The sequence below is a fragment of the Nerophis ophidion genome, linkage group LG07 (assembly GCF_033978795.1).
Source record: "Nerophis ophidion isolate RoL-2023_Sa linkage group LG07, RoL_Noph_v1.0, whole genome shotgun sequence".
In the NCBI taxonomy this organism is placed as follows: Eukaryota; Metazoa; Chordata; class Actinopteri; order Syngnathiformes; family Syngnathidae; genus Nerophis; species Nerophis ophidion.
The window spans coordinates 71,871,744-71,892,992 of record NC_084617.1 but is presented as its reverse complement, the minus strand read 5'-3'; the positions used below and the strand labels follow the sequence as shown (position 1 = coordinate 71,892,992).

At 43.9% G+C, this 21,249-nt stretch overlaps 1 protein-coding gene across 2 annotated transcripts in view; it reads right to left on the bottom strand.

Moving 5' to 3' along the window:
* The window catches only part of hk2 (hexokinase 2), a 97,849-nt gene extending 86,378 nt beyond the window's left edge, over nt 1-11,471 (bottom strand). For both annotated transcript variants that reach the window (XM_061907072.1, XM_061907073.1), the window contains exons 1-2: nt 11,289-11,471; nt 6,011-6,173 (exon numbers count right to left, since the gene is read on the bottom strand). In XM_061907072.1, coding sequence (XP_061763056.1) covers nt 6,011-6,173; nt 11,289-11,351 — 226 coding nt within the window. In that variant the 5' untranslated portion in view covers nt 11,352-11,471. The remainder of the gene's footprint in view (nt 1-6,010; nt 6,174-11,288) is intronic.
* Between the last annotated feature and the right edge of the window lie 9,778 nt (nt 11,472-21,249).

Here is a 21,249-nt window from a genome sequence, read left to right as displayed (position 1 = left end):
ATTGCACTTTAGTAAACTAAACCAACCGTATTGGCATGTGTTGCAATGTTAAAATGTCATCATTGATCAGACTGCGTGGTCGGTAGTAGTGGGTTTCAGTAGGCCCTTAACTGCTGCTACTATAAGTGAGTACGAAGAAGAGAGTAAAACGTTGGAGCAGACGGAAACCGATAAGAGTGAGGTGTAATCGACTCAAAGCTGCAAATGTGGAATTGGAGACACGCTATTTTGACATAAATGGAGTGCTTACCACAAATAAACCAAAAAAAACATCCTCTGCCAGATGGACCAAAGAGACAACTGTCCATCGAGTGAGTCACACTTTATATTGATCATTATACACGCAGCATGTCATGTGTGTATCTTGACAGACAGCATACGCTGTATCGCTAGCTGTGTACAAACAAAACATGAAATGAGGGCTAGTATTTAACAGATACTGTAATATGATTGTTCATGTTTTTCAGTCAGTACAGATTGGTGTTCTATCGCAGTGTTGGGCATTACTAACTCAAACGCGTTTCGTGCTGACGTAGAAGCTAGTTTATCTCTTGCCATAGTTAGCTTTAGCTTGAACTTTTAATACTTTAGAAAAATAATTTCTCAGTGTTTGCTCTTACAATAACAATGTCCCTACAGTTTGGTTATTATACAAGTTACAGAATGTAAATTAAGTATTGGTGACGGCATTTGAAAGTATTTTTAAAGTGATTTAGCGTTAGAATTGATAGCTCCCATTAGTTGCATTGCCAGTTAACTACAGCAAGCAGATTTTTACCTGTTAGAATGCAAAAAAAACAAAAACATTTGTCTTCTTGTCGGTCATAGTGATTGTGAACAATACGCAACATTTTTAAAAAAGGGTGCAGTTCCCCTTAATATATGTTTATTAGTCTGTTTTAACTTGTAAAGGTTTATTAGACTAATTAATAGACTCCCTTTTTAGACCAGTTGATCTGCCGTTTCTTTTCTTGTTCTTCTATGTCCCACTCTCCCTTGTGGAGGGGGTCCGGTCCGATCCGGTGGCCATGTACTGCTTGCCTGTGTATCGGCTGGGGACATCTCTGCGCTGCTGATCCGCCTCCGCTTGGGATGGTTTCCTGCTGGCTCCGCTGTGAACGGGACTCTCGCTGCTGTGTTGGATCCGCTTTGGACTGGACTCTTGTGACTGTGTTGGATCCATTATAGATTGAACTTTCACATTATCATGTTAGACCCGCTCGACATCCATTGCTTTCCTCCTCTCCAAGGTTCTCATAGTCATCATTGTCACCGACGTCCCACTGGGTGTGAGTTTTCCTTGCCCTTATGTGGGCCTACCGAGGATGTCGTAGTGGTTTGTGCAGCCCTTTGAGACACTAGTGATTTAGGGCTATATAAGTAAACATTGATTGATTGATTGATTAAGGTAAAATGTGTCTTAATGGTGAAAGCAAATTGGCATGCTTCACTTTTGGTTTATTTGATGTCACGTGGGTTCACTTCATGTAGTGCAGGGGTCACCAACGCGGTGCCCGCGGGCACCAGGTCGCCCGTAAGGACCAGATGAGTCGCCCGCTGGCCTGTTCTAAAAATAGCTCAAATAGCAGCACTTACCAGTGAGCTGCCTCTATTTTTCTTAATTGTATTTATTTACTAGCAAGCTGGTCTCGCTTTGCTCAACATTTTGAATTCTAAAAGAGACAAAACTCAAATAGAATTTAAAAATCCAAGAAAATGTTTTAAAGACTTAGTCTTCATTTGTTTAAATAAATTCATTTCTTTTTTTACTTTACTTCTTGTAACTTTCAGAAAGACCATTTTAGAGAAAAAAATACAACCTTATAAATTATTTTAGGATTTTTAAACACATATACCTTTTTACCTTTTAAATTCCTTCCTCTTCTTTCCTGACAATTCAAATCAATGTTCAAGTATTTTTATTTTTTATTGTAATGAATAATAAATACATTGTAATTTAATTATTCATTTTAGCTTCTGTTTTTTCGACGAAGACTTTTTGTGAAATATTTCTTCAAACTTATTACAATTAAAATTCCCAAACAATATTCGGCAAATCTAGAATCAAATTTAAATCTTATTTCAAAGTCTTTTGAATTTGTCTTTGTTAGAAATATAGCTTGGTCCAATTTGTTGTATATTCTAACAAAGTGCAGATTGGATTTTAAAAATTTTAAAACATGTCATCAAAATTCCAAAATAAATATTAATCAGGAAAAATTACTAATGATGTCCCATAAATTATTTTTTTTAATTTTTTCAAAAAGATTCAAATTAGCTTGTTTTTCTTTTCTTTTTTTTCGGTTGAATTTTGAATTTTAAAGAGTCGAAAATGAAGATAAACTATGTTTCAAAATTCAATTATCGTTTTCTTTCCTGTTTTCTCTTCTTTTAAACCGTTCTTTGTCGTTTTTTTCATCATTGGTTTAGCTCGGTTGGTAGAGTGGCCGTGCCAGCAACTTGAGGGTTGCAGGTTCGATTCCCGCTTCCGCCATCCTAGTCACTGCCGTTGTGTCCTTGGGCAAGACGTTTGAAGTCTAGACTACCTAAATCTGTTGAACTTGTTTTTCTTCTTTTGTGTCTGGGATATTAGATTCAAGTACTGCACAAACACAAATGTACAACAATTACCCGCCTGCTGACAAATCGTAACCACTTTACCCAGAATGCCTTCAGCTAAACTATCGGAGCTTTCTGTACTGGTCCTGAAAATGCTTCCAACAACTAGGTGGGATGAGGAGCTTTGGTTGATATCAGAACTTCAGTCATCAACAGAGAAATGTGGACATTGAAACAGTGTAGGTCTTATTTAGTAGGATATGTACAGCCAGCAGAGAACATAGTGAGTTCACATAGCATAAGAACAAGTATATACATTAGAAGTACATTTGAGTTGTTTATAATCCGGGGAGATGGGATGTGAATGGAGGAGGGTATTAGTGAAGTGTTGAAGTTGCCTGGAGGTGTTGTTTTAGAGCGGTTTTGAAGGAATATAGAGATGCACTTACTTGTATACCTGTTGGGAGTGCATTCCACATTGATGTGGCATAGAAACAGAATGAGTTAAGACCTTTGTTAGATCGGAATCTGGGTTTAACGTGGTTTGTGGAGCTCCCCCTGGTGTTGTGGTTATGGTGGTCATTTACGTTAAGGAAGTAGTTTGACATGTACTTCGGTATCAAGGAGGTTTAGCGGATTTTATAGACCAGGCTCAGTGCAAGTTGTTTTACTCTGTCCTCCACCCTGAGCCAGAGCACTTTGGAGAAGTGGGTTGGATTGAGGTGTGATCTGGGGTGGAGTTCTAAAAGTAACCGGACTAGCTTATTCTGGGATGTTTGGATCTACCTAAATCTGTTGAACTTGTTTTTCTTCTTTTGTGTCTGGGATATTAGATTCAAGTACTGCACATACACAAATGTACAACAATTACCCGCCTGCTGACAAATCGTAACCACTTTACCCAGAATGCCTTCAGCTAAACTATTGGAGCTTTCTGTACAGGTCCTGAAAATGCTTCCAACAACTAGGTGGGATGAGGAGCTTTGGTTGATATCAGAACTTCAGTCATCAACAATTGCATCAACAGAGAAATGTGGACATTGAAACAGTGTAGGTCTTATTTAGTAGGATATGTACAGCCAGCAGAGAACATAGTGAGTTCACATAGCATAAGAACAAGTATATACATTAGAAGTACATCTGAGTTGTTTATAATCCGGGGAGATGGGATGTGAATGGAGGAGGGTATTAGTAAAGTGTTGAAGTTGCCTGGAGGTGTTGTTTTAGAGCGGTTTTCAAGGAATATAAAGATGCACTTACTTTTATACCTGTTGGGAGGGCATTCCACATTGATGTGCCATAGAAACAGAATGAGTTAAGACCTTTGTTAGATCGGAATCTGGGTTTAACGTGGTTTGTGGAGCTCCCCCTGGTGTTGTGGTTATGGTGGTCATTTACGTTAAGGAAGTAGTTTGACATGTACTTCGGTATCAAGGAGGTGTAGCGGATTTTATAGACCAGGCTCAGTGCAAGTTGTTTTACTCTGTCCTCCACCCTGAGCCAGCCCACTTTGGAGAAGTGAGTTGGATTGAGGTGTGATCTGGGGTGGAGTTCTAAAAGTAACCGGACTAGCTTATTCTGGGATGTTTGGATCTACCTAAATCTGTTGAACTTGTTTTTCTTCTTTTGTGTCTGGGATATTAGATTCAAGTACTGCACATACACAAATGTACAATAATTACCCGCCTGCTGACAAATCGTAACCACTTTACCCAGAATGCCTTCAGCTAAACTATCGGAGCTTTCTGTACTGGTCCTGAAAATGCTTCCAACAACTAGGTGGGATGAGGAGCTTTGGTTGATATCAGAACTTCAGTCATCAACAATTGCATCAACAGAGAAATGTGGACATTGAAACAGTCTAGGTCTTATTTAGTAGGATATGTACAGCCAGCAGAGAACATAGTGAGTTCACATAGCATAAGAACAAGTATATACATTAGAAGTACATCTGAGTTGTTTATAATCCGGGGAGATGGGATGTGAATGGAGGAGGGTATTAGTAAAGTGTTGAAGTTGCCTGGAGGTGTTGTTTTAGAGCGGTTTTCAAGGAATATAAAGATGCACTTACTTTTATACCTGTTGGGAGGGCATTCCACATTGATGTGCCATAGAAACAGAATGAGTTAAGACCTTTGTTAGATCGGAATCTGGGTTTAACGTGGTTTGTGGAGCTCCCCCTGGTGTTGTGGTTATGGTGGTCATTTACGTTAAGGAAGTAGTTTGACATGTACTTCGGTATCAAGGAGGTGTAGCGGATTTTATAGACCAGGCTCAGTGCAAGTTGTTTTACTCTGTCCTCCACCCTGAGCCAGCCCACTTTGGAGAAGTGAGTTGGATTGAGGTGTGATCTGGGGTGGAGTTCTAAAAGTAACCGGACTAGCTTATTCTGGGATGTTTGGATCTACCTAAATCTGTTGAACTTGTTTTTCTTCTTTTGTGTCTGGGATATTAGATTCAAGTACTGCACATACACAAATGTACAATAATTACCCGCCTGCTGACAAATCGTAACCACTTTACCCAGAATGCCTTCAGCTAAACTATCGGAGCTTTCTGTACTGGTCCTGAAAATGCTTCCAACAACTAGGTGGGATGAGGAGCTTTGGTTGATATCAGAACTTCAGTCATCAACAATTGCATCAACAGAGAAATGTGGACATTGAAACAGTCTAGGTCTTATTTAGTAGGATATGTACAGCCAGCAGAGAACATAGTGAGTTCACATAGCATAAGAACAAGTATATACATTAGAAGTACATTTGACTTGTTTATAATCCGGGGAGATGGGATGTGAATGGAGGAGGGTATTAGTAAAGTGTTGAAGTTGCCCGTAGGTGTTGTTTTAGAGCGGTTTTGAAGGACTATAGAGATGCACTTACTTTTATACCTGTTGGGAGTGCATTCCACATTGATGTGCCATAGAAACAGAATGAGTTAAGACCTTTGTTAGATCCGGATCTGGGTTTAACGGGGTTTGTGGAGCTCCCCCTGGTGTTGTGGTTATGGTGGTCATTTATGTTAAGGAAGTAGTTTGACATGTAATTCGGTATCAAGGAGGTGTAGCGGATTTTATAGACCAGGCTCAGTGCAAGTTGTTTTACTCTGTCCTCCACCCTGAGCCAGAGCACTTTGGAGAAGTGGGTTGGATTGAGGTGTGATCTGGGGTGGAGTTCTAAAAGTAACCGGACTAGCTTATTCTGGGATGTTTGGATCTACCTAAATCTGTTGAACTTGTTTTTCTTCTTTTGTGTCTGGGATATTAGATTCAAGTACTGCACATACACAAAAGTACAACAATTACCCGCCTGCTGACAAATCGTAACCACTTTACCCAGAATGCCTTCAGCTAAACTATCGGAGCTTTCTGTACTGGTCCTGAAAATGCTTCCAACAACTAGGTGATGTGTGATAAAAAAAAATAGAGGTATTATTTCTGGAGGAGCCATACCTGATCCATCAGGTGTCGAGAGCACATACGTCGGCAGCATCTTGACAGCAGCTGTGGGGGTGGTGTCTCTGCAAAGGCCTTTGTCCATTTCTCGGCGAAATCTCATCGATATATCCATCAGCGTTATATCAGACAGATGCAGCTGGTGTAGGTACTTGTCCAACTAAACCATTTGAGAGAAAGAACACCAAATATGTACAGCAACGAACCTACTGAGCAGTGAATGTGTGTTTACATAAATATAAAAACACTTGCAATCTGGCCTCCGATATTTGGTCGTTACATTATTTTACACAAAGATCACCGCTGCGGAAGCTAATTAAATGATAAATGGGTTGTACTTGTATAGCGCTTTTCTACCTTCAAGGTACTCAAAGCGCTTTGACACTACTTCCACATTCACCCATTCACACACACATTCACACACTGATGGAGGGAGCTGCCATGCAAGGCGCCAACCAGCACCCATCAGGAGCAAGGGTGAAGTGTCCTGCTCAGGACACAACGGACGTGGGGGATTGAACCAGGGACCCTCGGGTTGCGCACGGCCACTCTCCCAACAGCGTCACGCCGTCCATCAAAATCATCAAAAAGTTCAGAGAATCTGGATGAATCACTGCACATAAGCGATGATATTACGGACTTTTGATCCCTCAGGCGGTACTGCATCAAAAACCGACGTCAGTGTGTAAAGGATATCACGACATGGGCTCAGGAACACTTCATAAAACCACTGTCAGTAACTACAGTTGGTCGCTAAATCTGTAAGTGCAAGTTAAAACTCTACTATGCAAAGCCAAACCCATTTGTCAACAATATCCTGAAACGCCGCCGGCTTGGCTGGGCCCGAGCTTACCTAAGATGGACTGATGCAAAGTGGAAAGGTGTTCTGTTGTTTGACTAGTCCACATTTCAAATTATATTCAAAGTTCAAAAGCCAGCATCTGTGATGGTATGGGGGTGCATTAGTGCCCAAGGCATGGGTAACTTACACATCTGTGAAGGCACCATTAATGCTGAAAGGTACATACAGGTTTTGGCGCAACATATGTTGTCATCCAAACAACGTTATCATGGACGCCCCTGCTTATTTCAGCAAAACAAGTGTTACAACAGCGTGGCTTCGTAAAAAAGAGTGCGGGTACTTTCCCGGCCCGCCTGCAGTCCAGACGTGTCTCACATTTAAAATGTGTGGCGCATTATGAAGCGTAAAATACGACAGCGGAGACCCCGGACTGTTGAACGACTGAAGCTCTACATAAAACAACAATGGGAAAGAATTCCACTTTCAAAGCTTCAACAACTAGTTTCCTCAGTTCCCAAACATTTATTGAGTGTTGTTAAAAGAAAAGGTGATGTAACACAGCGGTGAACATGTCTTTTCCCAACTACTTTAGCACGTGTTGCAACCATGAAATTCTAAGTTAATTATTATTTGCAAAAAAAAATAAAGTTTGAGTTTGAACATCAAATATCTTGTCTTTGTAGTGCACTCAACTATATATTGGTTGAAAATTATTTGCAAATCATTGTATTCCGCCCATATTTACATCTAACACAATTTCCCAACTCATATGGAAACAGGGTTTGTACAGTGATCTGCATCTTTAGACTTATTTATCTTTTATATCTGCATTTTAATTGCCAATATCCTAATGTTTTATTGTTTAACCCAAAGTTGTCATTTTATACAGTACAATACAAAAATGCAAAAAGGATTAGTGTCTATATGAATGAAATAGCAAAGAAAGCATCAAAAGAAAATATGGCTTTTAAAACAGAACAATTCCAAAATGTCAAAATGTCACTGTAATTAAGACAAAATTCTAAATAAATAAATTCTAAATAGGGACGGCGTGGCGCAGTGGAAGAGTGGCCGTGCGCAACCCGAGGGTCACTGGTTCAAATCCCACCTAGAACCAACCTTGTCACGTCCGTTGTGTCCTTGAGCAAGACACTTCACCCTTGCTCCTGATGGGTGCTGGTTGGCGCCTTGCATGGCAGCTCCCTCCATCAGTGTGTGAATGTGTGTGTGAATGGGTAAATGTGGAAGTAGTGTCAAAGCGCTTTGAGTACCTTGAAGGTAGAAAAGCGCTATACAAGTACAACCCATTTATTTATTTATTTTATTTACAAACTTAGTAGGGCCGGGCGATATGGCCTTTTATAAATATCTCAATATTTTTAGGCCATGTTATGATACACGATATATATCTCCATATTTTGCCTTAGCCTTGAATGAACACTTGATGCATATAATCACAGCAGTATGATGATTCTATGTGTCTACATTAAAACATTCTTCTTCATACTGCATTATTATCATTTTAAACTTTCATGCAGAGAAGGAAATCCCAACTAAGTCAATTTACCAAAAATTTATTTATTAAACAGTTTTTAGGCAGTGGCACAAATATTAATGTCATTTCAAAACAGAAAGTGCAAGATTGTCAGAGACATTTTAAAACAAGTAATTAGTGCACTTTTGTGCATGATGTCACTAAGATGACATATCAAAACAACACTAAATTAAAGTGAACTTTTTGTACAGAACGCCACTACAATAGTTTTAAATAAATAAAGTGAACTTTTGTGCATGATGTCACACAAGATAATTCAATAATTGTCAAATAAAAATGAGCTGCATGATAGGAAATCAAATAGTTTACGTCCTTGGCTATGTGGTAGGTTGCTACAGACGTTATCTCCTTCTGTTGTTGACTATTTTTTTCATACGTTGTTGATCTGGAAGTAGTTGTTTTGGCATTTTGTGGGTCTGGCACCGACATGCGAAGTTTCAAGCACTCCTTATTCCCCAGCGCAGTGGTTCTCAAATGGGGGTACGCGTACCCCTGGGGGTACTTGAAGGTATGCCAAGGGGTACGTGAGGTTTTTTTCAAATATTCTAAAAATAGAAACAATTAAAAAATCCTTTATAAATATATTTATTGAATAATACTTCAACAAAATATGAATGTAAATTCATAAACTGTGAAAAGAAATGAAAAACAATGCAATATTCAGTGTTGACAGCTAGATTTTCTGTGGACATGTTCCATAAATATTGATGTTAACATTTTTTTTTTTTTTGTGAAGAAATGTTTAGAATTAAGTTCATGAATCCAGATGGAACTCTATTACAATCCCCAAAGTGGGCACTTTAAGTTGATGATTACTTCTATGTGTAGAAATCTTTATCTATAATTGAATCACTTGTTTATTTTTCAACAAGTTTTTAGTTATTTGCATATAATTTTTTCCAAAGAGTTCAAGAAAGACCACTAAAAATGAGCATTATTTTGCACAGTTATACAATTTAATAAATCAGAGACTGATGACATAGTGCTGTATTTTACTTCTTTATCTCTTTTTTTTTTCAACCAAAAATGCTTTGCTCTGTGGGGCGGTATAGCTCGGTTGGTAGAGCGGCCGTGCCAGCAACTTGAGGGTTGCAGGTTCGATTCCCGCTTCCGCCATCCTAGTCACTGCCGTTGTGTCCTTGGGCAAGACACTTTACCCACCTGCTCCCAGTGCCACCCACACTGGTTTAAATGTAACTTAGATATTGGGTTTCACTATGTAAAGCGCTTTGAGTCACTAGAGAAAAGCGCTATATAAATATAATTCACTTCACTTCATTAGGGGGTACTTGAATTTAAAAAAATGTTCACATGGGGTACATCACTGAAAAAAGGTTGAGAACCACTGCTGGAGGAGTTAATGAAGGAAGATCTCCATCGAGACAGAGATTTTTAAAACTGAAGAAAGATAAGGAAGACTTCTATAAACAAGTTATGGATGCTTTTGATCAGAAGGAGCTGGCATGGACTATATTTATAAGTAAAGGTAAGACCATAATAGCGTTTTTTGTGAATAAATGTGCTTTTCATGATGGTATCCTTACATCACACTCAATTTTTTTACCGCATGCCTTTGGTAAGTGCCGGAGTGAGAAGAGGTTTTAAATTAATTGGCACCCCGGCGGCAATTTAAGGACATACTAATGCATTGGATCACTGGATCGGTTCGCAGCCGAGTGTGAAGCGACCGGAATGAGAATCAGCACCTCCAAGTCCGAGTTCATGGTTCTCGCCCGGAAAAGGGTGGAATGCCATCTCCGGGTTGGGGAGGAGACCCTGCCCCAAGTGGAGGAGTTGAAGTACCTAGGAGTCTTGTTCACGAGTGGGGGAAGAGTGGATCGTGAGATCGACAGGCGGATCGGTGCGGCGTCTTCAGTAATGCGGACGTTGTATCGATCCGTTGTGGTGAAGAAGGAGCTGAGCCGGAAGGCAAAGCTCTCAATTTACCGGTCGATCTACGTTCCCATCCTCACCTATGGTCATGAGCTTTGGGTCATGACCGAAAGAATAAGATCACGGGTACAAGCGGCCGAAATGAGTTTCCTCCGCCGGGTGGCCGGTCTATCCCTTACAAATAGGGTGAGAAGCTCTGCCATCCGGGAGGAACTCAAAGTAAAGCCGCTGCTCCTCCACATCGAGAGGAGCCAGATTAGGTGGTTCGGGCATCTGGTCAGGATGCCACGCGAACGCCTCCCTAAGGAGGTGTTTAGGGCACGTCCAACCGCTAGGAGGCCACGGGGAAGACCCAGGACACGTTGGGAAGACTATGTCTCCCGGCTGGCCTGGGAACGCCTCGGGATCCCCCGGGAAGAGCTAGACGAAGTGGCTGTGGAGAGGGAAGTCTGGGTTTCCCTGCTTAGGCTGTTGCCCCCGCGACCCGACCTCGGATAAGCGGAAGAAGATGGATGGACGGATAGATAATGCATTGTTTTCCAGGCCATATAAGTTATAATGCACGTCGTGCCTCATATGCAAGGTCTTTATTTCACAACGGTGCGTGCAAGCAAGACATTATTTTATTTCAGAGAATATGATGGCGTCTCGAAATCTGATTTCCTGGTAGGCTATTTCTGCTCCGATAGCCTTCGCCTCCCTGGCTCTATTCAGTCATGTTGAAATTCTCCTTTTAAGAGGGCTTTTTTTTCCTGTGAAACTTTTAGTTCTGCAGTTACAAAAACAGAGTCGCTGGCTACCCCAAATACCCTCTTTAACTGACTTACAACGAGTTTAGGGTTGAAAAAGATGAATGTTATGTCTTGACCGTGAACACATGGTGTCAAAAGATATTGATATTTATTTGGACGACAACCCATCTTGGCCGCTATAGTGTCGAGTACACTCAGTCGAGTACACTAAGTCGAGTACACTAAGGAGTCAAGACCTGTTTTTTTTAAATGAACCCCAAATGCGTGACTTACTTTATATACTTGCTCGTCGTGGAGTTCGGTGGAGTATTTGTCCAGTAGACTCGAAGCCGCCATCGTTGTTCTTCCTTCTTTAAGCTTTTTTTTCAATGATTAAACGTTAATTTTTTACCGACAAAGTCAGTCTACTTTCGTTTTACGTCTGAAGTTAAAAGTTTGGAAAAAAAAAAAAAAAAACTTCCAGTTTCCGGGTTTTCGCCAGGGCGGTGACGTCACATCTGTACAAGTTGCTGATTGGCTACGGAGAGGGCAAGAGCGTGATGACGTTGGCTGTTCCGTCAACACCCCCTCCCCCCGTGCTGCTGCTGCTGAGGGCCACAAACAGGTTTCCCCCGGCCCTTTGATTGATTGATTGATTGATTGATTGATTGATTGATTGATTGAAACTTTTATTAGCAGATTGCACAGTTCAGTACATATTCCGTACAATTGGCCACTAAATGGTAACACCCGAATAAGTTTTTCAACTTGTTTAAGTTTGCTAAGTAAAAAAAAAAATTAAAGAAGGAAAACTGCTGTTCTAATTGTGTCCACTACATGTGGCAATATATTTTTTTCCATATTTTTGTAGATTATCAAAACAAACAAACCACATGATGTTGGTGCACCGGTCGAGGATAAATGATCATCCATCCATCCATTTCCTACCGCTAATTCCCTTTTTGGGGTCGCGGGGGGCGCTGGCGCCTATCTCAGCTACAGTCGGGCGGAAGGCAGGGTACAGCCTGGACAAGTCGCCACCTCATCGCAGGCAAGCTACATAAATACATACTTGCCGACCTTCAGACCTCCGATTTCGGGAGGTGGGGGGGCGTGGTCAGGGGTGGGGTGAGGGGGCGGGGCGTGGTTAAGAGGGGAGGAGTATATTTACAGCTATCCATCCATCCATTTCCTACCACTTATTCCCTAGAGGGTCGTGGTGCCTATTTCAGCTACAATCGGGCGGAAGGCGGCATACACCCTGGACAAGTCGGCACTTCATCGCAGTATGTGTAGAAATCTTTATTTACAATTGAATCACTTGTTTATTTTTCAACAAGTTTTTAGTTATTTTTATATCTTTTTTTCCAAATAGTTCAAGAAAGACCACTACAATTTAACTATATTTTGCACTGTTATACAATTTAAAAAATCTGAAAATGATGACATAGTGCTGTATTTTACTTTTTTATCTTTTTTTTCTCAACCAAAAATGCATTGCTCTGATTAGGGGGCACTTGAATTTAAAAAAAAATTCACAGGGGGTACATCGATGGAAAAAGGTTGAGAACCACTGCTGTAAAAGCCGTAGATGTTATTGTCACATATGCATGTACAGTAGATGGCAGTATTGTCCTGTTTAAGAGTGTCAAAACATTGCTGTTTACGGCAGACGAACTGCTTTACGGTAGACAAAAACGTGACTGCTGTTGTTGTCTGTTGTTTTACCGCCTGGGAGGACGTTAATGAAACTGCCTAACAATAAACCCACATAAGAAAGCAAGAACTCGCCCTTGATCATTCTACAGTTATAATGTCATTGGGCAGGCACGCTGTTTATATTGTGGGAAAGCGGACGTGAAAACAGGCTGTCCAGCTCCGCCTGAATTTCGGGAGATTTTCGGGAGAAAATTTGTCCCGGGAGGTTTTCGGGAGAAGCGTTGAATTTCGCGAGTCTCCTAAAAAATCCGGGATGGTTGGCAAGTATGGTCGGGGTCCACGTTGATCAATTAATTTTTTGCTAAGTAAAAAATTAACCAGAATTTTTTTAATGAAGGAAAACTGCTGTTTTAAATGTGTCCACTAGATGTCGCCGTAGCAATTTTTCATATTTTCGTAGATTATCAAAACAAACAAACCACATGATGTTGGTGCACCAGTCAAGGAAAATGATCAAACTACATAAATAAATCCTGCAATTTAAATTTTGAGGTTTTATCCTGATGGATTAATAATCAACACCAAATGACTGATGGACATTATCCACCCACCCATTTTCTACTATTATTACGTATTTTATTCAGAAAGCAGTAGTTCTTTGCATTTCATGCAGAGTGTTTCAAAGAAGTCATCATTGATGAAGTTGTTTCAAAATCTCTTGTGTGTCCTCACGGTGAAGCAGGTCAATAACAACACACCAGTCACGTCCAAATTAATCATATTTTCCAGTGCCATGTTCTCTCTCTCTCTAATTCAAAAAGTTTTGAAGTGTTGACCAAGTACTTTTTTCACTTTGGACTCTGTCACACTCCCCACTTCAGATTTTTCATCAGGAATTCCATCAATCAAAATGTTGTTTTTTCTTCTTCTTGAGTTGTTGTCCATATAGCCCAGTTTTGTGGTAAAGTTGTTGATGGAGACTTGAAAGTGAACAAGGTTCTCAGAAATAACTATGAAGCTTTTCACTTTGTATGAAAAGTTGCCGTTTCTTTTCTTTTTCTCCTCTGCCCCCCTCTCCATCGTGGAAGGGGTGGGCGGCACAGGTCCGGTGGCCATGGATGAAGTGCTGGCTGTCCAGAGTCGGGACCCGGGGTGGTCCGCTCGCCTGTGCATCAAGCAGAACAGCACTGGAGTTAGGGACTCGCTTCACACTGTAAGGACCAATAACTTTGGGTTGCGGTTTTTTGGGATACTGTGTGCAGAGGTAAGCAGTGTGATGACAGCTGAACCTTCTGTCCTGGCTTGTTGTCCAGGGCTGCTGTGCGGTGACGATTAGCCAGGCGCTGGTTGCGTTCAGAAATGCGTGACAGTGCAGTCATTGAGGGCACAACAGATTATGACTGTAATGAAGGAAAAGCTGGGGGTTGATATCCAAAAGCAGGCTGGAACGGTGACACCCTTGAGACCGAGCAGACAAGGGAGTAATGTGGATACTCAAACAAAGAGAGGTTAAAACACCAGGAAGCAGGTTCGCTGGTGGCAAACACAGCGGATCCATCCATCCATCCATCCATCCATCATCTTCCGCTTATCCGAGGTCGGGTCGCGGGGGCAACAGCCTAAGCAGGGAAACCCAGACTTTCCTCTCCCCAGCCACTTCGTCTAGCTCTTCCCGGGGGATCCCGAGGCGTTCCCAGGCCAGCCGGGAGACATAGTCTTCCCAACGTGTCCTGGGTCTTCCCCGTGGCCTCCTACCGGTTGGACGTGCCCTAAACACCTCCCTAGGGAGGCGTTCGGGTGGCATCCTGACCAGATGCCCGAACCACCTCATCTGGCTCCTCTCGATGTGAAGGAGCAGCGGCTTTACTTTGAGTCCCTCCCGGATGGCAGAGCTTCTCACCCTATCTCTAAGGGAGAGACCCCCTACACGGCGGAGGAAACTCATTTCGGCCGCTTGTACCCGTGATCTTATCCTTTCGATCATGACCCAAAGCTCATGACCATAGGTGAGGATGGGAACGTGGATCGACCGGTAAATTGAGAGCTTTGCCTTCCGGCTCAGCTCCCTCTTCACCACAACGGATCGGTACAACGTCCGCATTACTGAAGACGCCGCACCGATCCGCCTGTCGATCTCACGATCCACTCTTCCCTCACTCGTGAACAAGACTCCTAGGTACTTGAACTCCTCCACTTGGGGCAGGGTCTCCTCCCCAACCCGGAGATGGCACTCCACCCTTTTCCGGGCGAGAACCATGGACTCGGACTTGGAGGTGCTGATTCTCATTCCGGTCGCTTCACACTCGGCTGCGAACCGATCCAGCGAGAGCTGAAGATCCCGGTCAGATGAAGCCATCAGGACCACATCATCTGCAAAAAGCAGAGACCTAATCCTGCGGTTACCAAACCGGAACCCCTCAACGCCTTGACTGCGCCTAGAAATTCTGTCCATAAAAGTTATGAACAGAATCGGTGACAAAGGACAGCCTTGGCGGAGTCCAACCCTCACTGGAAATGTGTTCGACTTACTGCCGGCAATGCGGACCAAGCTCCGGCACCGATCGTACAGGGAACGGACCGCCACAATAAGACAGTCCGATACCCCATACTCTCGGAGCACTCCCCACAGGACTTCCCGAGGGACACGGTCGAATGCCTTCTCCAAGTCCACAAAGCACATGTAGACTGGTTGGGCAAACTCCCATGCACCCTCAAGAACCCTGCCGAGAGTATAGAGGTGGTCCACAGTTCCACGACCAGGACGAAAACCACACTGTTCCTCCTGAATCCGAGGTTCGACTATCCGACGTAGCCTCCTCTCCAGTACACCTAAATAAACCTTACCGGGAAGGCTGAGGATCGTGGCCTCTAAATCCTGGTTAGCCCACTCCGTCTGGCCGTTTGACTGTGGGTGGTACCCTGCAGACAGGCCGGGCGACGCCTCGAGGGACTTGCAGAACGCCTTCCAGACTGCAGACTTAAATTGTGGTCCTTTATCTGAGACCACATCCATGAGAATGCCATGCAGTCAAAATACATGACGAACCAGAAGATCCACAGTCTCTAAGGCAGAAGGTAATTTAGGCACTGCAACCAAATGAACCATCTTTGAAAATCTGTGAGAATGACCGTGTCGCCATTAGAGGGCAGCAGTCCCGTAACAAAGTCCAAAGCCACATGTGTCCAGGGGCGGGTGGGATTAGGGAGTGGCCGCAAGAGTCCTGCCGCTGCCTGGTGTGAGGACTTGTTTTGTGCACAGACTGAGAAAGCGGATACAAAGCCCCACACATCAGCTCTGAATTAAGGCCACCAGAATCGTGACAGGAGGAAGATGGTGGGGTTGACTCCTGAGTGGTAGGCAATCTTAGAACTTGGCGGCAGGGCGTAGTGGGTAGAGCGGCCGTGCCAGAAACCTGAGGGTTGCAGGTTCGCTTCCCACCTATGGACATCAAAGTCGCTGCCGTTGTGTCCTTGGGCAGGACACTTCACCCTTTGCCCCCGGTGCCGCTCACACCGGTGAATGAATGATGGATGATTGGTGGTGGTCGGAGGGGCCGTAGGCGCAAACTGGCAGCCACGCTTCCGTCAGTCTACCCCAGGGCAGCTGTGGCTACAGATGTAGCTTACCACCACCAGGTGTGAATGAATGATGAGTTCCCACTTCTCTGTGAGCGCTTTGAGTATATAACCTACCTCAGTAGAAGCATTTAAGTCTCACCTTAAAACTCATCTGTATACTCTAGCCTTTAAATAGACCTCCTTTTTAGACCAGTTGATCTGCCGCTTCTTTTCTTTCTCCTATGTCCCCCCCTCCCTTGTGGAGGGGGTCCGGTCCGATGACCATGGATGAAGTACTGGCTGTCCAGAGTCGAGACCCAGGATGGACCGCTCGTCGGGACCCAGGATGGACCGCTCGCCTGTATCGGTTGGGGACATCTCTACGCTGCTGATCCGCTTGAGATGGTTTCCTGTGGACGGGACTCTCGCTGCTGTCTTGGAGCCACTATGGATTGAACTTTCACAGTATCATGTTAGACCCGCTCGACATCCATTGCTTTCGGTCCCCTAGAGGGGGGGGGGGTTGCCCACATCTGAGGTCCTCTCCAAGGTTTCTCATAGTCAGCATTGTCACTGGCGTCCCACTGGATGTGAATTCTCCCTGCCCACTGGGTGTGAGTTTTGCTTGCCCTTTTGTGGGTTCTTCCGAGGATGTTGTAGTCGTAATGATTTGTGCAGTCCTTTGAGACATTTGTGATTTGGGGCTATATAAATAAACATTGATTGATTGATTGATAACAATAGAAAAGCGCGATATAAATCTAATCCATTATTATTATTATTAACTGTACGCCCTGCACAGGAAGTCAGGACGGAGCTTAGGGACCACAAACAAGCGACCCTCTGGACAGCTCTCTGGGGAAGTACAGTCCTTGAGGGCATCTACAACTTGCTTCTCCAAATCCCAATGAAGCGCCCCTAGAATCCAGGATTGTCTCCTATAGGGCCTCTTCAACAGGAGGGGCGTACAGCCTTGAGCGAGCATCCGGTTTGCTGTTCTGAGAGCTCAGGCGGAACGTCAGGGTAAAGTTAAATCGGGTGAGAAACATAGCCCATTGGGCCTGTCGAGGGTTGGGTGTTTTGGCACAGCGCAGGTAAGACAGATTCTTTTGATCCGTGGGCACAATAAATGGGTGCCCCGAGCCCTTCAGAAAGTGCCTCCACTCCTGCAGCGCTAGCACGACTGCCAGCAATTCCGTGTTGCCAATGTCATCATCGCGCTCTGCCAGGGTCAGGCGATGTGAGAAAAAGGCACAGGGGTGCCACCCCTGGTCGGACAAGGAGCGCTGAGAGAAGACGGCCCCCCACGCCTGAATCAGATGCTTCAACCTCGACAATAATTTGAGAGGAGGGGTTGGCGTAAATGAAAACAGGAGCATCAAAGATTTCAGTCTTTCAAAGGCGGAGTTAGTCCACATAAATGTAACCTCACAGTAAATGAGCCTCGTTAAGTGTTCGGCCACCCAACTAAAGTTTCGAATAAAGCGTCTGTCAAAATTGGCGAAGCCTAAAAACCTTTTGAAGCTACCTCCTAGTGGTAGGAACGGGCCACTCGACCACAGCCTGAATCTCGGTTGGATCAGCTCTCATTTGCCCATCCTCCACAACGAACTCCAAAAAAAGCCACTCATGCTGTGTGAAAAGAACATTTTTCAGCCTTAACAAAAAGCCTATACTCTGGGAGCCTCTGGAGAACTAACCGGACCTTCTGAATACCTTCCTCCAGCATGGAAGAAAAAATCAATATGTCATTAAATAGACGAACACAATCCGTCCAAGCAAATCATTTATAAGTCCTTGAAAAGTGTCAGGAGCGTTCGTGAGACCAAAAGGCATAATAACAAGGTACTCAACGTGTCCAAGAAGGGTGTTGAAGCCTGTTTTCCAATTATCTCCCTCTGGAATCCGTATAAGGTGGTAAGCACTGTGCATGTTGAGTTCAGTGAAAAAGTTGCTGAATAGACTGAATTAAATTAGATTAGATTAGATTAGATCAGATAGTACTTTATTTATTCCGTCAGGAGAGTTCCTTCAGGAAAATTAAAATTTTTAGTACAATCCCATTCAAGTTTAGACAAACATTACAGGGAGACAGAACAGGATCGCTGAAGGGTCTGCCGGCTTCCAGCGCCCCTTACAAAAAAGATGAGATACAGGTAAACAAGGGGGGGAATGGGAGAAAAAAATAGAAGATTAAAATAATATAAAATAAAAATCGGTCTTAGCCTGGGCCCTGGAGAGGGGGTGCAGACTGAGGCCAAGGGAAAAAAACAATAACTCATAGCCATGGTACACAGCCCTCTTCCATGTGTGTAAGAGGGAAACATCAAACATCAAAGAACACAGAGGACATTAAAGACATTAAAGCAGCAGATACAAGCAGACACTTCTACATACAGCTATGAATAAAAACTAAAAGAAACATATGCACTGTGGTGGCCTCTGCGGTGTTCCACGCCATCGTCCGCTGGGGTGGAGGGAGCATGGCCAGAGACAGGAGCAGACCCAACAAAGCAACCGAGACAGCAGACTCCACTCTCGGCCAATGTCCAGTCCGCATGGATGAGCGAGGATACGTCCAAGGTAAATGTAGAATCCAATAAAGGTAGAGGATATTTATTGTTGATGGTGATGTTGTTAAACCCACGATAATTGATAGATGGGCAAAAGGATTTGTCGCTCTTTTCAACAACAATAAAACCTGCAGCGAGGAGGCGGGAATAACTATGTCTGTGCAAGCGAGGAGGAAATGTACTCCTCCAGAGACTTAATCACGGGACAGTGAGGTGGTAACAAAAGAGCTCTATCCTTGCTACAAAGCTCCCGGAGGTAATGATAAGAGGGAGATGATGCCCGTCGAGTGAGCAAACAACTGTAGGAGATGGTAAGTTAGCAACAGGGATGTTAAGACCTTTGGCAAAAACAGGATCAATAAAACAATCATCCAATCCAGAGTCTATTAGGGCAGTGATATCGGTATCGCTATCAGACCAAGAAAGCCTACCTGGCAGCTGTAAACGCCCCTGTCTCAGCTTGAACAGGGTACGTGATGGCTCACGCCCAGGAGGATTGCGCTGGAACACTTGCACCATGGATCTTGAGAACACCTCGACAGAAGAGCAGATGGTGGACCAACGATTCCACTCGTCCGTGGCCTACGCTGCCGCTCTGCCAGGCAGGTAAGAGATGATGAGGCCACACGGGAGCGCACGGCACAACTTGGAACTCAAAATGAAGCTCGCACCAAGTCAAGAAGGGGCGCACATCCCCAGAGTCTGTAGAGAATCTCTCTGGTCTGGAGATGAGAGAATTGGGGTTCGAGAAGACGGCTTCGGGTAATGGCTGGGTGGCTGTATCCACAGGCTTAGTAGCGCTCGATACAGGTGGGACACCGGGGGAGGGGCCGCTCTGCCAGTTTGACAGGAGATTGTTAAATTGGGAACTCGAGTGACCCCCATGTGGGCATCTTTACTCCGGCTCCCAGTGTGAGAAACTGGTTCATTCCTAAAGGAATTCACTTCTGCGAGGTCCATTCTTTGAGTTCAGGTCTTTCTGGGACAGCTTTGTATGCTGGACCGGGAAAAGTCTGTAGGAAAAAACTGGCCTCTCTCAGCAGAACACCTGCAGCTGATACAGAGTGGCAAAAAGTCAGCCTCAGGTGCGTCCATTAGTTCAATCAATCAATCAACAATGTTTACTTATATAGCCCTAAATCACTAGTGTCTCAAAGGGCTACACAAACCACAACACAAACCACTACGACATCCTCGGTAGGCCCACATAAGGGCAAGGAAAACTCACACCCAGTGGGACGTCGGTGACAATGATGACTATGAGAACCTTAGAGAGGAGGCAAGCAATGGATGTCGAGCGGGTCTAACATGATACTGTGAAAGTTCAATCCATAATGGATCCAACGCAGCCGCGAGAGTCCAGTCCAAAGCGGATCCAACACAGCAGCGAGAGTCCCGTTCACCGCGGAGCCAGCAGGAAGGAAACCATCCCAAGCGGAGGCGGATCAGCAGCGCAGAGATGTCCCCAGCCGATACACAGGCAAGCAGTACATGGCCACCGGATCGGACCGGACCCCCTCCACAAGGGAGACTGGGACATAGGAGAAAAAGAAAAGAAACAGCAGAACAACTGGTCTAAAAAGGGAGTCTATTTAAAGGCTAGACTATACAAATGAGTTTTAAGGTGAGACTTAAATGCTTCTACTGAGGTAGCATCTCGAACTGTTACCGGGAGGGCATTCCAGAGTACTGGAGCCCGAACGGAAAACGCTCTATAGCCCGCAGACTTTTTTTGGGCTCTAGGAATCACTAATAAGCCGGAGTCCTTTGAACGCAGATTTCTTGCCGGGACATATGGTACAATACAATCGGCAAGATAGGATGGAGCTAGACCGTGTAGTATTTTATAAGTAAGTAGTAAAACCTTAAAGTCACATCTTAAGTGCACAGGAAGCCAGTGCAGGTGAGCCAGTACAGGCGTAATGTGATCAAACTTTCTTGTTCTTGTCAAAAGTCTAGCAGCCGCATTTTGTACCAACTGTAATCTTTTAATGCTAGACATGGGGAGACCCGTAATCGAGACGAGACGTAACAAATGCATGGATAATGATCTCAGTGTCTTTAGTGGACAAAATGGAGCGAATTTTAGCGATATTACGGAGATGAAAGAAGGCCGTTTTAGTAACGCTTTTAATGTGTGACTCAAAGGAGAGAGTTGGGTCGAAGATAATACCTTGTTTAATTATTTGGTTGTCAAATGTTAGGGTTGTATTATTAAATAGAGTTCGGTGTCTAGCAGGACCGATAATCAGCATTTCCGTTTTTTTGCCGTTGAGTTGCAAAAAGTTAGCGGACATCCATTGTTTAATTTCGTTAAGACACGCCTCCAGCTGGCTACAATCCGGCGTGTTGGTCAGCTTTAGGGGCATGTAGAGTTGGGTGTCATCAGCATAACAGTGAAAGCTAACACCGTATTTGCGTATGATGTCACCTAGCGGCAGCATGTAGATGCTGAAGAGTGCAGG